The sequence below is a fragment of the Myotis davidii genome, unplaced genomic scaffold (genome assembly GCF_000327345.1).
Source record: "Myotis davidii unplaced genomic scaffold, ASM32734v1 scaffold6, whole genome shotgun sequence".
NCBI classification, from domain to species: domain Eukaryota; kingdom Metazoa; phylum Chordata; class Mammalia; order Chiroptera; family Vespertilionidae; genus Myotis; species Myotis davidii.
This window is the reverse complement of record NW_006383011.1, coordinates 18,969,223-18,988,028: the sequence shown is the minus strand read 5'-3', so window position 1 is coordinate 18,988,028 and position 18,806 is coordinate 18,969,223. Positions and strand designations below refer to the sequence as shown.

The 18,806-nt window shown below is 38.1% G+C and overlaps 1 protein-coding gene across 4 annotated transcripts in view; it reads left to right on the top strand.

The window, feature by feature from the left end:
• Positions 1-18,806, top strand: part of EML4 (echinoderm microtubule associated protein like 4) — a 153,925-nt gene that overhangs the window by 50,528 nt on the left and 84,591 nt on the right. For all 4 annotated transcript variants that reach the window (XM_006778655.1, XM_006778653.1, XM_006778652.1 and 1 more), the window contains exon 2: positions 7,228-7,410. In XM_006778655.1, coding sequence (XP_006778718.1) covers positions 7,228-7,410 — 183 coding nt within the window. The remainder of the gene's footprint in view (positions 1-7,227; positions 7,411-18,806) is intronic.

Sequence of the window (18,806 nt, the reverse complement as noted above, 5' to 3'; positions counted from 1 at the left end):
CACTAATCTGATCCTCTGCCATTACCATTCTATATACAGTAAGGTCTGCCCAGTGTCTTAACATAAGTGCTTTATGAAGGGGAGATCAGAGACCATTTAAAAAAAATCTTAATATTTGTTTTTTGGGTGGTATTTTATATCAGGTACTTTTTTGAAATGGACTTTTTCCCCCCCAAAGGTTAATCGGTAACAACTTACTTTAGGATCATACTATTAACCCTCACATCTATCATAAAACCCATCTAATTTAGTTGTTTTTATGACACAAAACCTCAGGATTTTTTGGAAGTACAACTCCATTTTTATCTGTTTTGGAATTTACTTTGCAAAAATGGTTTCATTTTTTCAAAAAATAAAGTAAGCAAGTCATATATGCAGTCTAGTAATCTTTGTCCCCAACCTTTTTCAAAAAAGAAAAATCACTCAACTTCTCTCCCCCATAAAAGTGTAATATACATGTTTTAATATTTATGGCATAGATATTTCATAGTCTGTGGATGCCTCCATATACTGTCCCCTGTCCTATACTATCAGAAATAACTGTTGTCATAAATTTTGGGTATATTATTTCCTTGCTTTGTAGTGTTATTCTGTAAACAATGGTATTTACTTTTATATAAAGCCCACCTGACTTGCTTTTTACACTCATCATTATATTCCTAAGATTCATACATGAGGTTACACATAGACATAGTTTATTGTTTTTCACTGTAATATTTTATTGAATGTTGCTATCAATTTATTTGTGCAGCGTACAGCTGGTGGACAAAAAGGTTGCTTCCACTTCGTTTCTGTTATGAATTATGCTGTTGTGAACAGTCTTGAGCATTTCTCTTGAATTGTATGTGGGTGCCAGAGCCCAGGTTGGGGAACTGGCAGGCCACCTGTTTTGTAAATAAAGTTTTATTGGAATATAGCCACACCAAATCATTTACATATTTATCTGTAGCTGTTTTTGTTTTACAAAGGCATCTTAGTAGTTGCCACGGAGACTATATGGTCTGCATAGCCTAAAATATTTACTATCTTGTCCATTATGGAAGTTTGCCTGTCCTGCTGTAAGATCAGGGTATATACACCTAGGAATGTAATTGCTGGGTCTTAGGATGTATTTTCAGTTTTACCGGATAATGCTAAGAGTGGGTTTTTCCCCCCTAAAATCATTGAAACAGTTTACTTTCTACCAGTAATGTATGGGCGTGATTCCATGTTACTCTGTATCCTTGGGAACACTTGATATTGTCAGGCTTTGATTTTAATTTTTTACCAGTTTGTTGAGTAAAAATGATACTTCATATGGTTCTAATTTTTCTTTCTGAGGTTATTAATTAGGTACTTGAGTCTCATTACTTAGGTTCATTGGCCATTTATTTTTGCTTTTCAGTGAGGTGGTCTAGGGGATTCTTTTATTCAGGATACTAATCATTTACCAGTTTTAGGTGTTACCACTATCTTTTCCCAGTTTATGAATTGATTTTTCTCTTTATTATTGTGTCTTTTAGTGAGCATACACTCTAAATTCTTCTATATCTTATTTATAGGAACCTCCTCTGTACTTGTAGGATATAAAGATATTCTCTGTTATTTTCTAAAGGCTTTATAATTTTTTCTTTAGTTCTTTAATATACTTGGATTTGATTTTTATGTGGGTGGAGCTAGGGACTTCAATATATACTTAATTTTAATGAATTTGTATATTTTAATTTAACTTGAGAAGTTCAGATATTACTTCACATATTAGTTTTCACCTAGAATATTTCTCTCTTTTTCCTCTGGGACTCTAATGACACAAATATTCGGCCTGGGGCTGTGTTCATTTTTTGCCCTATTTAGATTGTGCGAGTCATATATGTGAAGTATGTATGTAATATACATACAAAATATAATTTTTTAAATAGAAAAAGTCCTAATTTCAGAGGTTATTTTCTCTTCTTGCAAACAGTTTAAAAAGCTTAGCCTGTTTTCTATAATGTAGGCAGTGAGATTGGAAAGGATTATTGCTCTAGACCAGCATAGTTAACCCTAACTGCAAAGAGGGAAGCAGGAAAGGTATCACAAAAGATTAGAAATTTGAAAATGTAGTGCTTTCAGTTATTTAATTAGAAATATGATAGCCTCTAGGGCATTATTTTATCACAGTGCTTGTAGCACAAAGTAATTCATATTCTCAGTGAAAACTGAGTCATCTAGAAATGACTACATTATTAGTTTGTGCCCTTGTTAGGAAGACAAGAAAGGAAATACTTCATTTTAGAACAATTTACAGAAAATCATTGACATTCAAAATTGCTAGAATGTTATGGGACTATCTCATTCTAATATACTGGATTGCCAACTTTTGGATATTTAGAATACAATATATTTATCGCTGCAAAGGTAACACATATTTCTTGACAATTCAGAAGACAAATTAGCTACGATTCACTTTAGTGAAAGTATAATAAACAGCTGTTTTAAAACTATATTAAATATTAAAGTTTACTAGTTATATACAAATTTGCTTGCATCTCTAATAAGAGATTTAGTTATGCCAATAAATAGAATAGACTGATGGATAAAGGTTTATGGACCTACTTTCTCCACCACCACCACCACCCCTCCCCCGCCTGCCCTACACACTCACATGAATTTAAGAGTGCTTGAAAATTCACTCATAGTTTATATTTAACACTCAAGGCTAGAAACTATTTTTTTAAATATATTTTATTGAATTTTTACAGAGAGGAAGGGAGAGGGATAGAGAGCTAGAAACATCGATGAGAGAGAAACATCGATCAGCTGCCTCCTGCACTCCCCCTACTGGGTATGTGCCCGTAACCAAGGCACATGACCTTGACCGGAATCGAAGCTGGGACCCTTCAGTCCACAGGCTGACGCTCTATCCACTGAGCCAAACCGGTTAGGGCTAGAAACTATTTTTAGAAGGAGCTAAGAAAGAAGAGGAAAATGTACTTGAATTAAGAAAAAGAATTGTAAAAAGCCCCCAGAAAATAGATATTCTCTTTACTGAATAGATGTATTCCTTAAAAATGTATTGTGAATGACAATGTGGTACCTTAAAGATTGGAAGATTAAAAATAAAAACAAAGTTTTCAAATTGAAAGGGCAAGAGTGATGAATTCTATAGTCTGAGGATGGAACTCTAATTACAATTTGCTGTGTGACCATGAGTAACTCACCTCATTTCCCAGAGTCTTAGTTTACTTATCTATAAACTAGAGGCCTGATGCACGATATTTGTGTGTGTGTGTGTGGGGGGGGGTCCTCTCAGCCCAGCCTGCACCATCTCCAATCCGGGACCCCTAGGGGGATGTTCAACTGCTGGTTTACGCCTAAACCAGCAGTCAGACATCCCTCTCACAATCTGGGACCACTGGCTCCTAACTGCTCATCTGCCTGCCTGCTGGATCGTCCCTACTGGCCCCCCTGCCAGCCTGATCACCCCTAACTGCCTCTGCCTGCTGGCCTGGTAGCACCCAACTTCTACCCCCTGTCAACCTGGTTGCCCCCAACTGCCCACCCCCGCCGTCCAGGTTGCCCCTCACTGCCCCCCTCTGCCGGCCTGGTTGCCCTTAACTGCACCCCTCTGCTGACCTGGTCACCTCCAACTGCCCCCCCCTACCCCCTGCCATCCTGGTCGCTCCTCACTGCTCCCCTCTGCCCCCCTCTGACAGCCTGGTTGCCCCCAACTTCCCCCACTTCTGGCCTGGTTGCCCCCAACTGCCCACCCCCGCCGTCCAGGTTGCCCCTCACTGCCCCCCTGCCAGCCTGGTTGCCCCACACAGCCTGCTGTTCATCCGTTTGGTTGTTTCTCACTAACCCTACTGCTGGCCTGGTCGCCCCACGCAGTCTGCTGTTTAGTCGTTCAATCGTCCGCTCGGTTGCGATGGCCCCTGACTCTTTATATATATAGATGGCAGGATGGGTTGTTGGCCTTTAGGGATAGTCTCTTTTTTCTAGCTTTAGTAATCTATGAGTGCAAAGTTAATTGTCTTTCACTCTTAATAGTCCTCTATAAAATTGGAACACTGTCTAGAGGAAACTTGCTTTTAAAAAACTCAAGCTTCAGAAGCAATGCATTTTAGCTTAAATGTATGTTTAAGCAGCATATGATATGTTTTTATTGTGAAATTTATATGATATGGAAGTACTTATACGAAAAATTAAAACTTTCCCTTTATCCCCTCTCCTTCTAATCTCACTCTTCTATTCAGAAGTAACCCAATCACCTAGACTTGTTTCTGTGTCTACATTACATACATATAAAAATATGAAGTCTTTACTTATTTTTTAGAAGTATTGGGGGGGGTTAATTATTCAGTGCATATTGTTTTGCAATTGCTTATTCCACTTGTCTTGTGGCTCTTTCAAAGTTTTAGCTTGGACTCCTACCACATTGTTTTTAAATGTTGTTTGGTGTCAACATATCATAGCTTATAAACCCCATTCATGGACTTTATGTCATTTTCAGTTTTGTGCAATAATAAATAGTATAGTAAAGACCATCACTGTACGTGATAATAACTTATTGACCCCTCATTATATGGCAGCGCAGTACATTATTTCATCAAATTAACCCCAAGCTTGAGATAAGTACTAATTAGCATGAAGAAATTACACATGAGGAAACCAGTCACAGAGCTGCTAAGTAGCAAACATTTACACAAGCAATGTAACACCAGAGCTCATGTACTATTCTACCACAGCTTTTATTGGGTTCCCAATGAGATTCTTGCCTCACCTGAAAAGGTGAAGAGCCAAGATTTTAGACAGGAAGGGGTTATAGAATTTTAGAGCTATAAGAACTGAAGAAATCAACTATTATACTCCTTTGCATCTCCATTGTGACCCTGTAATTGATATCCAAACTGGGAAACTTGAGAGTGAAAGAAGGAGCATTATGGTAATATTTATATTGAAATAGCAGACATATTTTCCTGGACAAATTGAAGCACATGGATACTTTAACCATAGCCTAGGCCCCCATCTTCTTTTATATGGGTTACTGCAATAGCGGCATCCCGCCTGGTCTCTTAAGATTTACGCTTATCCTGTTTCAATCCATTCTCACACGGCAGCCAAAGTGATCTTTTCAAACAAAAACCTGGTTAAGTCACTTAATAGTTTAAGCCCCTTCATTGGCTTTGTGGAAACACACACACACACACACACACACACACACACACACACACACGTAGTCCTGTGATTAGAATGCTGTGTCAGAAAGAGTAAAGGGCACTTAAATTGTGAGTTGAGGTGTGTGTTTGGGTCTCAGATATCAAGACTAGTTTGGTGACCTGAGGCAAGCTATTTAACTCAAATTGTTTCAAATACAAAATATAGATACTATGAGGAGGGGGTGAGACAATAAATATGAAAGGTACAATATAAATGCAGGACATTGTTAATAGTTAACTTCATGCTTATTTTGCCCTTTGAAAAATTACCCTTATCACAGTATCCACCAGGTAATGGTAGGATTTTTACAAGCTGAACCACCTTTCATGTAACTATCCAAGTTTCACAAAGTGAAAACATTAGTCATTTTTTTTAAAAAAATCATATTTTATAAAAGTTAAGTGACTTGCCAAAAGTGAAGACTAATTACCATGTCAATTCTAAAACCCAGGGCTATAACCTTGGCATTATAATTTAATAATCTTTCTACCAGGCCCTGCGACCTTCCCAAAATAATTAAGATTATTTATTAAATTGCATAAGTTCTACTTTAAATATATAACTAATCTTTGTAAATTGAGAACAATTTAGAAAAGCATATTTGAATAATTTACTGACTTAAGACCTTTGGCTTACAAGTGATGGCTTGCAAAAAGGGAATTTATTGGGTTACATAATTAGCTAGAAACAGTATTGGAGCAACTCTCAGTATTGAAGGTCCAGGCCTTTAGAGGACCTTCATAACAGCTGGGTGTAGACAAGACTCCTTTTATCTCTTACAGACCTAGGCCTGGCAAACTAAGAAGGATGGGCTACATCTTTCTTTCTGAGAAATTAGGTAGAATTCCATTTGACCTAGCCCATATCTCCCAACCACCCCTGTATTGTAGTAGTATTAGATTGAACCCCGTGAAATTACTAATAGTCAATCATATTTTTACCAACTAAACAGCCATTTCATATGGTTCAACCTATTAATAGTACGGGATGGTAAAGGGGAGAATGAGGCATCATAGATTGACAGCCCTAACAGGACTTCACAAAATGGTGTAGTTCCACAAAAGAGAAGATCTGTTGCTCTTCCCACCAGAAGAAGGAAAATGGGAAAGCATTCTGGGCAGACGCCCCCCAAAAAACAGTGACCATAATATAAGATACTTACAAAGAGTTTTACGGGGTCAGCTAAATTAGATCACTATGGGAATGAAAAGGACCTCAAATATAAAAATTTCTAAAGTGAGAGACTGAATTGCTCTTACCAATCCTTTTTCTCAAGCATCTCAGAGTTTGACAAATACCTTTTATGTAACCAATGTGCCTAAAGCTCTTAAATTATACCTTCTGTATTTTGCTGTCATTTGTTGAATGTCAAACATGTACTGGATACATTCCTCATAATAATCTTATTTAAAGATGGAGAAAGGTTCAAAGAAATAAACTCTAAAGTTACGTAGCTTTGGAAGTATTTTGTAATTGCTATGTTATAGCTAAACTTTATTTAAATAGTCTTTTTGTTATTTTTACATACTTAACGCAAATATAGCTATGTGCTTATGGAGACCATACCCTTTCTTCATAAAGTTGAAGCATTAGGTGGAAAGAAGGAACAACAGAGAGTCTTTCACTAATTACATAGCAGTGTTTTGTAGGGTTTTTCAATATAATATTTAAGCATGCTTTCTGGTCATTGATGCATGCTGAAGGTGAGTCGTTCTCAATCTGATATGTAAAGCAAAACTGAAGTGATTTGTACTGTAAGTTTCCAAAAGTCTACAAAGTGATATATTAGAGAACATTTTGTTTAAAAAGTGGTATAATATTAAGGGAATTTGACCTTGGGGAAATTTTTCATAATTTTAATTATGTTTGACATATTAACTTTAACTATTTTAAATTAGTTCAAATAGCTATAAAATTTTTGTATAAGTTAATCTGTATAAAAATAAGTTTTTTTCCTTTAATTTTTCTTATCTTTTAAAAGACATAGTTCTTGTCATTAGATTCTTAAGCAGTTTACTTAAAATATACCATATTTCCCTTATTTTATAGATGATAGTATATCTGCTGCAAGTACTTCTGATGTTCAAGATCGCCTCTCAGCTCTTGAATTACGAGTTCAACAACAAGAAGATGAAATCACTGTGCTAAAGGCAGCTTTGGCTGATGTTTTGAGGCGTCTTGCAAGCTCTGAAGATCATGTAGCCTCAGTCAAGAAATCAGTCCCAAGTAAAGGTAATTGTGTTGTATAGCAGAAAGTGTCTTGCTTTTTGCAACACTTTCTTTGCAGTATTATATAAAACTTGTGTATTTTATCAGTGACATTAAATTGGTGATATAAAACTATACTTTCTCTTTTGGGTTACTTGTGATTACAGTTTTTTTTCTATTTCCTTTTTCTTCTCAAGAAATTCTGAAATGTTTTTTTTATTTTTAAATTGGGAATTGTTGTATAGTAACACTAATTGTATTTACAGGCTTTTATGTCATAATATTTGTGTGCATTTAGTATTTTCCAAGTAAATAACAAATTCACTGAGGGCAGGTACTTTTGAATCAATGCCCTCATCATTATAGAAATAATTTAAATTATTATAATTTAAACTAGAGGCCTGTTGCACAAAAAGATTAGTGCAATAGGCCTTCCCTTCCCCTGGCTGCTGGCACCAGTTTTCCTCTGGCACCTGGGACCCAGGCCTTCGCTCTGGCTGGAGCCGCCTTCAGTCTTCGCTCCACCGCTTTGTGCCTACATATGCAAATTAACCGCCATCTTTATTGGAGGTTAATTTGCATATCTCACTGATTAGCCAATGGGAGGTGTAGTGAAGTATGGTCAATACCATGTTTGCCTATTGTTAAATAGGCTAGCTCAGCTGTTGGCAAACTACGGCCCTCGGGCGGATCCGGCCCATTTGAAATGAATAAAACTAAAAAAAAAAAAGACCGTACCCTTTTATGTAATGATGTTTACTTTGAATTTATATTAGTTCACACAAACACTCCATCCATGCTTTTGTTCCGGCCCTCCAGTCCAGTTTAAGAACCCATTGTGGCCCTCGAGTCAAAAAGTTTGCCCACCCCTGGGCTAGCTTCATTCTGAGCCTTCTGTGGTCATTAGTTAGCAGAATCTCCACAATACAATGGGAATTTTAACTTCCAGTCATGGGGAGTTTTCACATGTTGAGAGAGTTTGGAGCAAATGAAGTATGGCCTTTCCCTTTCTCCAATTAATCAAACAATCGAACATTCACTTTCATAGATCTTACTGATTTCTTAGTAGTGTAAGTGAACATAGGCATGATTATTCCCATTTTGGCAACCGGAAAAGTGAGGGTAGTCATTGGCTTATTCTCTACTGATTACTTCTCTATTGATTAACCTACGGAGGAGGATTACATAACTTATAGAATCTAGGCTAGATAAAAGATGGTTAACCAGGATATGATGAGTAAATTTGTTAAAAAGATTATGAATTCAGTTTCTGGATGTTGACTTTGAGGTCCATATAGTATATAGATGATATTATAGATGGCTGGAGTCTAGTGCTCATATTAGTCTTGGCTAGAATAAGATTTTGGAAAATGTTCATCTTATGGATGATAGTTGAAGCCATAGAAAGGGGATGTAAAATGAGAACGAGGCTCAGGAAAATTCTGAGCAGGAATTGAGAGCAGTAACTATATAGCCACTCTTTCAAAAAATTTGCCTAAGAGGGGAAGGTAGTACCTAGAAGAAGATGCTAAATTAAAGGCCAATTTTTATTTTTATTTTTTAAGATGTTTCGACTTGAGCACAAAGATATCTTGAGAATAAAAGTGCGGCAGAGAAGGTGATATTGGTGGTGAGCGGTGATGGTAATTGATGAAGCAAGTTTCCTGTTAGTTTAAAAAAGGATCTTAGAGCAGGTAAAAAACTAGTCTTAGACAGAAAAAAGATTTATCTCTTTCCATGAGATAGCAAGTGAACTTCGCTATATATCACAGTTGTCAGGGCTGGAACTTCTCTTCCTTATCACTTTCTCCTCAGCAGACAGTGATGTCCTTTAAGAAAGTAAGACAGTTCCTGGATGGTGAAAAAAGAGGAGTTAATATTTGGAATGGTACCCTAGCTGGTTTGGCTCAGTGGATAGAGCGTTGGTCTGCAGACTGAAGGGTCCCGGGTTCGATTCCCGTCAAGGGCACATTGGTGCAGGAGGCAGCCAATCAATGATTCCCTCTCATCGTTGATGTTTCTCTCTCTCTCCCTCCCTCCCTCTCCCACTCTTCCTCTCTGAAATGAATAAATATATTAAAAAATGTTTTGAATGGTTACAAACATTAACTTCCCACACCCATGCTCTCAAGGTCATTCAGCATTTCTCTCCATAAAAATGCTGAATGACCTTGAGAGCATGGAGGTGGGAAACTTTGGGGGAGGGGCATTCTGCCTGGTTTTGTGGTACTCATTCTTATCCCTCCCACCCTTACACGTACTGGGGCTAGGAGTGGAGATTTAGAAATGGCAGAATTCATCTTTTCTATTAGCAGTTAGTAAGATAAATGACAAGGGACTTGAGAGTTCGGCAAACAGCTTGGTAGAAACCACTTTCGTTAATAATGTTATATTGTGATTTTTACTTTTTTTAAAAAAATATACTTAATTGATTTTTTACAGAGAAGAAGGGAGAGGGATAGAAAGTTAGAAACATCGATGAGAGAGAAACATCGATCAGCTACCTCCCGCGCACCCCCTATTGGGGATGTGCCGCAACCAAGGTACATGCCCTTGACTGGAATCAAACCTGGGACCCTTCAGTCCGCAGGCCGACACTCTATCCACTGAGCCAAACCAGTTAGGACTGATTTTTACATTTTTTTTAGAGTCAAACTTGAATATTGCCAAGATAATGCTAGGTTAGTGTCCGCTATACATACATGTTTTTTGTTGTTAATCCTCACCCGAGGATATTTTTTCCATTGAGTTTTACAGAGAATGGGGCGGGAGTAGCGGGAGAGAGACAGACAGACAGACATTGATGTGAGAGAGACACAGCAATTGGTTGCCTCTCACACATGCCCTGACTAGGGCTAGGGATCAAACTTGCAACTCAGGTACACTCCCTTGACTGGGAATTGAACCCACGACCCTGTGGTGGGAGGGCCAACACTCTTAACCACTGAGAAACACCAGCAGGGCCACAGTACTTTTTGGGGGTTCTAGCAGGGGAGCGCAGCTACTCGTATACCCTTGACCGAAGACTGGTCTTCTCTTCTGGGGGGAAGGTTGTCCTCTTCGAGTGCGCAGCTTCGGGAGGGACGCACATGGATCGGTGAGGGAGGAAGGGGACACCCGCCTAGCCAGCCAGATCAGCCGAATCAACCCTGGCGATCAATGGGGTGACAGATGTCGCAGCCAGATCGCCCTCACATCCCACAGTATTTTTAAAAGCTTATTTTAAATAGTTTATGAGTCTAAAAACATTGATTTTTTTTTATTATGTTAGAACAGCAGTACATTGTAATCTGTTGAAAAATTTTAAATGTTTTCTCTTGTTTTTTACTTATTGAGGTCTTTCAGTGAAGGAATATAAGAAAAATTAAAGGCTGCTTTTAAAATTTGGTAGATGGATAATATTTTGTATAACACATCAGTTATTTAGCACTTACCTATTTAAGTGTCCCAAATATAAATTCAAGTAAATATCTGTAGTTTCTATTTCTTAGGAACATACTTTTTGTAAGTCATCCTTTCTAAACTTTTTCTAGTTGTCCTAAAACTGAAGATAGATCCAAGAACCCTGTGTATATATTGTTTTTTTCCCTGTGCATACATACACATATACATATGATAAAGTGTATGGCACAGTAAGGGATTAACACCAATAACTAATAAACAATTATAGCAATATATTGTAATAAAGTTCATGTGACTGTGAGCTTTTTCTTTCTCCCAAAATATCTTATTGTACTGTACTCACTCTTGTGAAGATATGAGATGATACAATGCCTATGTGATGAGATGAAGTGAGGTACTCAGAACAGCGTGCAAATTGAAAGTTCTTTATTTCTGAAATTTTCTGTTATTTTTGGACCATGGTTAACCATGTGTTACTGAAATCTTAGAAATCAAAACACAGATAAGAAGGGCTTATTAAAAGCTAAGCTTCATTTTTTTTTTTTAGTATGTTATGCCAGAAACTTAACTGAGATAGAAAGTTTTCCCAGTAGTTTTTAAGGTGCCAGTCATTTAAATTTCTCATATACCTGTATTCTGTTGGAGAATTCTTTCCTTTTGACAGCATATGCTCATAATATATGCACCAGTTGCAACTGAATCCCTGCCAAAAGAAAAAAAAAGTTACCTCTACTTTGTAGCCCAGGGAACACTTTGGAAGTTTTAACTGCTAGGAAGACAAATTATGTCACAGCTGGTGCCTGGGAAACTTATTAAGACCTTTTGGGGTGACCAAATGAATGTAATTTGAGAACACAGCCCAGTGGCATTAGGTGAAGATAAGCTGTTAGTACACAATGGTGTAAAAGCAAAGGAGTAAAAATTTATCTGAGGGAAACTGTTGGTAAACCAAAAGTATCAAGCATTCTAACTGCTTCTTGAAAAATGAAAGAACCCAGAGGCATAATTGGACCATAGAGGATGTCAGTTCTCCAAAAGAAACATTCATAATTATGTAAAATCTGGGATGGTGTGTACCAGCACAGATCTGTATCATTTGGCTCTTATTCCAAATAACATCTGGGAGAAGATAGGGATTGCCATGGGTTTTCTGTAAATGTTGTTAATAAGTAAATATATTAATCAGGTTGGAAGGTGTGAATTTCCTTGATGGGGCCCTTAGGCTAAAATGACTCATAATTGTGGTAGAGGATGGGAGAGTGTCTTATTATTCTGACAACAGATCAAAGACTTCGAAGCTGCTCTTTGTATGCAGAAGCCATTGGGTAGATATTACCCCAGACCAGGCAGCAATAACCATTCATAGAATTCCATTTCTCTGTGAGTCAAATCCTTCTTTGGTCATTTCTACTCAAAATATACTTAAAAAAAATTAGTGGCCAGGAGTTAACAGAACTAAAATACACCTTCCTGGGAGATAAAAGAGAAGTGTACAGATAAAATTCTAAGTGGAAAGATAAACTTTGATGCATTATAAATAGTCTTCAGTCTCCTCAAAGAATGAAGAGATTGAAACAAAAGATGGCAGGGAATTTGGAAATATGAAGAGTGGAAGAGGTCTGCTATTGGAGCTTTGGAGCATATGATAATCTGAGATAAATGAAAGATTTTGATTATTAACTAGAGTTCTTTCTCCATGGACCGTATTTATCATTCTCCTAGTCAAAAAATGTCCCCATCCTTTATGGCCTCAAACTATTTCCATTTTTTGTCTTTTATGGAAATCATTTAAAAAAAATTTTGTATTCTCTTTTTGTATATTATATTTGGTGTTCCTGCTAGATTGTAAACTATTTGAAGGTAGGGACAGTTTCCTACTAATATAGCTGGCCTAGTAATGACTCAATACATACTTGTTAAGTTGAATGTGGGAAGAAAAAAATTATTGAAATAGGAAGTTGTGATTTAAAAAATTATTGCTTTGGAGGGAGGGATTGGGATAGATGCAAGAATAAGAGGATATTGTGGATGAGGGTAGCAAGGATTTTAGATTTTGAATATGCAATAGTTCTTAGTGATAACTTTACTGTGTGAGTCTTAGAGTACACTGAGGTTCATTAGTATTTACAAACTGTCAGGCTAAGGCAGTGGTCGGCAAACTGTGGCTCGTGAGCCACATGCGGCTCGTTGGCTCCTTGACTGTGGCTCTTCCACAATATACCACGTGCTGCACATGGGCTACGAAGTTTCAATCGCACTGTAAGTGGTATTTTGTGGAAGAGCCACATTCAAGGGGTCAAAGAGCTGCATGTGGCTCACGAGCTGCAGTTTGCCATCAGCAGAAGCTTCACAGTTGCTATGGTTCCCAAGAGGCCAGCTGTGACTCACTTGCTCAGAGACTCAGGGTTGGGCAGGGGGTAAGTGCTTTTTTTTTACAGTGTGATTGAAACTTCATGGCCCATGCGCAGAAGTTGGTATTTTGTGGAAGAGCCACACTCAAGGGGCCAAATAGCCACATGTGGCTCGCAAGCCGCAGTTTGCCAACCACTGGGTAAGGTATCAAAGGTCATCTGCTTAGGACTGTCATCAAGGAATATAAACTATTCATGTCACGTCATGGTAAAATAATATAAAGAATAAAAATTATCATTGACTTTCAACCCTGGGATTATGATGGTTTCCACTGTGGTTGAAACCTTGGTTTATAGCTTTTAGCTAAATTTCTCTTATTTCAACTGGGTTGCTGCTCAGAAATAGAACTACTATACCTTTGGGTACTAGAGGCCACTGTTGCTTCTAGTCTTGCCGGCTAGCCTTTGAGAGGGTTATGACCTGTATAATGCCCAAGCACTGGAGGAGAAGGATGCATATATATGCAAATGGCATATATACACCTAATGAGGCATTACAGTTAAATTTCTAATATTCTAAATTTCAAAGAATACACTTTAGACTTCTCTGTTGAAAAACAAGCATTCACTCACAGACCCTTTTTGTTTTCTGCATGTGCTGTACTTAACCTTAGACAATCAATCACTCTTTTATTCAAATACTAAGGATTCCCAGCACTGAGAGTTATCTCAAATTAAGCTGTAGGGTTGAAAGTGGCCATGAGAATCTTCTGGTCTTTTCTTGCTCTTTACATAAGTATCTGGGGGACCTTGATATTTAGTACTATTATCTGCTTAGATCAGGGGTGGGCAAACTTTTTGACTCAAGGGCCACAATGGGTTCTTAAACTGGACCGGAGGGCCGGAACATAAGCATGGATGGAGTGTTTGTGTGAACTAATATAAATTTAAAGTAAACATCATTACATAAAAGGGTACGGTCTTTTTTTTTTTTATTTTTTTTATTTTTATTCATTTCAAACGGCTGGATCCGGCCCACGGGCCGTAGTTTGCCCACAGCTGGCTTAGATATTTTCTTTCTCCCTACTCCCTCTGATGAATTGCTTTCTGTTACCCTGGTACAGCTCAAAATGTCACTCTCTCCTGGGTAGAATTATTCCTTTCTACTTATTTACCTACCTTTCTTCTGCCTGGACTCAAATCTTGTTTCCACTGCCTATTATAATAACCTTGAGCACCTTAATAATCTCTCTAAGCTTCAGTTTATTCATCAGCAAAATTGGGATGATAATAGGAAATCCCTTTTAGGATTATGGTGAAGGTTAAAGGATATAACAATTATAAATTATTTAGGACAATACCCAGCAAATTACATGTGCTTGATGATTAATATTACTCCACACCATTAACTGTATGGACAGTTTTCTGTTTCCTACATCTTTCAGTGTACTAGGCACTGTTTTAGTGCTGGAGATTAAAGAAATAAAAGACTTTGTATTTGCCCCTAAAAGGCTTCAAATAAAGTGAGAAAACAGGTATGTCAATAAATACAATATTAATCTGATAATTAATATTAAAAAGGTAAATTTAGGGTGCTCTGGGAGCACCTAGGATAAATACCTAACTCAAACTGGAGTTGAAGGTTTCTTGCAGGAGGTAGCATTAGTACTCGTCTACCTTCATGGTCTTAAATTGGTGCCAGTTTACATATTGTTATTTGAATTGAGTACTTCAGAATTCTCTTTCTACCCCAGCGATCACCAACTGGTGGTCCGTGAGGTCCGAAAGGTTGGCGACAGCTGTACTAGAGTGTTCTACTTGTATGTCCCTCAGAATTCATGTCCCCAAACTGACTTGATTAACATTCCATAAAACTACTTCCTCCTTTCCATTCATGCTACTTAGCACTTGTTTCAGGTCTCCAAGATCTCATGCTTAGACCATTGTCCTGAAATCTACTCTGCTTTTAGCCTCTAGATCAGCAGTTCTCAACCTGTGTTTCGCGACCCCTTTGGGGGTCAAACGACCCTTTCACAGGGGTCGCTAAAGACCATCGGAAAACACATATATAATTACATATTGTTTTTATGATTAATCACTATGCTTTAATTATGTTCAATTTGTAACAATGAAAATACATCCTGCATATCAGATATTTACATTACGATTCATAACAGTAGCAAAATTACAGTTATGAAGTAGCAACGAAAATAATTTTATGATTGGGGTCACCACAACATGAGGAACTTTGTTAAAGGGTTGCAGCATTAGGAAGTTTGAGAACCACTGCTCTAGATCATTTTCTCTAAAATGTAAATTGACCTAAGTTCTTCCCCTCCCACCCCCCCAGTTTAAAACCCTTTAGTAGTCTCTATCCTCTATAGATAAAGTCTTTATCGTCTAACTCCTGTTTACCTCTCCCATCTGGACTCACCCTTCCTATTTGGACTCTGCCCTCTCTTATTCCACATTCTCACCACATAAAGAGCTTTTTTTGTCTACTCCCACCCCTGCTTATGCTACACACACATGCACACCCCACTTCACAGATACATTCTTTCTGTTCCTTTATACATACTGGAATAAGATCTCAGTATCTTATTACCTCCATGTTACCTGGCTACCTCTTATTCTTTAAGACTTTGTTCTGCATTTCTTCCTCTTAGCCTTTCTTGAGCTCTGTGTCTATAATCATTCATACAGAATTATATGTCTTTTCTTTGTACTTTCACAATACTCTGTTACTGTACTTACTATGTTTTCATTGCCAGTGTGATTCTTTTGCAAGATTTTAAATTCTTTGATGCCAGGTATTCTTTTGTAAACACAAGGCTAGGATCATAGTAGACCCTGAGTAAATATTTGATGTGTAGTTGCATGATGAATACATGTTAATTTAGGCACAGAGCAGTAAAAGTACTTAGTTTAGGAGTTCAAAAGAAACTGAAGCATAAGGTATAGGATTGGGAGTGTCAAGAAATGAGCCTAGACTGGTAGGTAGACTATGGGTAGTGAAAGGTTTTCTTATGCCTTGCTAAGGAATTTAGTTTTTATCCTGAGGGCACTGAGAGCCATTAAACTTTAAGGATTTTCATCTGCGGGGTAGCAGGTAGATTTACAGTAATCCATTAATTCTAAGACCTATATTTCTTGCATTTTAACATTTCTGAAATTGTAATGCATCTTACAATTGACTGTGTCTTATAGTTCTCATAGGCAACACTTCTTTCTAGTGGTATTCAAGATAATGGTGCATATTACAATTGATGATATATTAAATTTAAAGACATACAGCATGTTTAGGAAACATCATTCTGGCATAGTGTAGAGAATACCTTAAGAGCAAGATAATACTGCAAAAAGGGAATATAGAAATAAACTGATGAAAATAATCCAGAAGAGAAATTTGAGGCAATAGTGCTGAAGATGCATTCAGTCATTTAGATATTAAGTGCTTTGTATGTGTACCAAGCACAGTGCTAAGCATGGGGAAATATATGTAAGAATCATCAAGGAAGTAAGGTTTCCAGGTAGAGTTAAGAATCATTATAAATGGTGATAAGGACTGTGAAGGAAGTAAAGGGGGTAGTGAGAGAGTAAACTAGAGAGGCACTTTAGATAAGGGGATCAAAGAAGCCTTCTTTGAGGAAGTGGTATTGAGTTGAAATTTAAAAGATGAGAATGAACCTTCCAGGTGAAGAACTTTCTAAAATAGAGGAGCAAATGCAAAAGTGTTGATGCAAGAAAGGATAGGGAGGAAAAATTGAATTCAAGATTTTGGTCATAAGCTCAAAAACAAATCTACCTTGACTCTTATTTCACAAGGCTAGGAACAAAAATTGGTCAAAATGGGTCATAGACCGCATTGTAAGGGTTAAAACCAATAACACTATTACAAAAAATATAGGAGAAAATTTGTGAGACCTTGGGTTTGGCCAAACTGCTTAAACAGGACATGAGTACAAATAATAACAGAACAGCCAATTAATTGAACTTCATCAAAATTAAAAAACCTTATTCTTTCAAAACTGTTTTGAAAATAAGCTACAGAACAGGAGAAAATATGTGCAAAACATGTATTTGTCAAAAATTTTTTATCTAGAACAGTGGTTCTCAACCTTGGCTGCACATTAGAAACACCTGGGAATCTTTTTAAAATCCTGATTTCTGGGCCTCATCCTCTGGAAATTCTGTTTCTTTGTTACTAATGTTGTGGCCCCACCCCATAACAAAGAAATAGAATTTCCAGAGGATGAGGCCCAGAAATCAGGATTTTAAAAAAGATTCGCAGGTGATTCTAATGTGCAGCCAAGGTTGAGAACCACTCATCTAGAATATATGAACAACTCTTACAACTCAATAATTAGGAAGACAGCCCATTTTAAAAATAGAGAAAAGATTTTAACAGACACATTACCAAAGACGATATATGATCTCTCTATATAAAACCCTAATATGCAAATAGACCGAATGCTGGAACAACCAAACAACCAAACAGCCAGTCGCTATGATGTGTGCTGACCACCAGGGGGTGCACGTGGATCATGGCGGGCATTGGCAGCAGGTGACAGAGCACGGAACATGGTGGGTGTAGGCTGCAGCGGATGGTGAAGCAGTTGAGCGGGGGCACCAGACCAAGGTGGGGCACCGGTTGCTGTCATTGGGGTGACCCTCTGGTGGTTACTGAAAATTCTTTGCTCCTATGTACCACGGTCCTGCAGGCGCTTGCACCGCTGCTGGCCCCAATTGTTCTGCACTGTCAGTAGGTGCGAGTGGCAGCTGCCAGCCCGATCGTCCATGAGTCCTTCTCTACCTCCCCCTGCTCCTGAAGGGCGATTGGGACTGGCAACCACCACTTGCACCCATTGATGGGGCGGTGCTATCAGCGCCTGGGGGCAGCAGCGGCAGGGGCTGGGCCGCAGCAGAAGGGGCTGAGCGGGGACACGGAGGATGGGCCGAGACCTGCCCCTGTGCTCACTGCAGCCTCTCGGCCCACAGTTCCTTTCAAGGTGCGTGAATTCATGCAGTGGGCCCCTAGTATCAAATAAGTGAATAGAACACCCTCAGGTTAAATTCTAAATGAGTTACAGAGGACTTAATATTCCCCAGGAAAAAAATATTTTAACACCTTTAGACATTAAAGAAATGCAAATTAAAAACATAGTGAGATACCACTGCATGCTCACCAGGATAGCTAAAAGTAACAAGATTGGTCATTCCAAGTATATTCAAGGATGTGGAGCAATTAGAAACTCCGTGCAGGTGGGAATGTAAAATGCTACTGCCTCTTTGGAAAAAAACCTGGCAGTTTCTTAAGTTAAAAATTCACCTACTATACAACCCAGGTTATCTACCTTTAAGAATGAAAGCATATATCAATATAAAGACTTATACACTTAGTTCATTGTAGCATTATTTACAATGGTACAAAACTGGAAACAACCCAAATGTCAAAAGGTAAATGAATAAAGACATGGTGGTATCCTATCTAATAAAAGAGAAACATGGTAATTAGTGTACGTCCGCTACCCTTCCCATTGGCTAATCAGGGAGATATGCAAATTAACTGCCAGCCAAGATGGCGGCCGGCAGCCAGGCAGCTTGAACCAAACATGAGGCTTGCTTGCTTCAGTGACGGAGGACTCCAATGTTCCCCGCCTGCCGCTG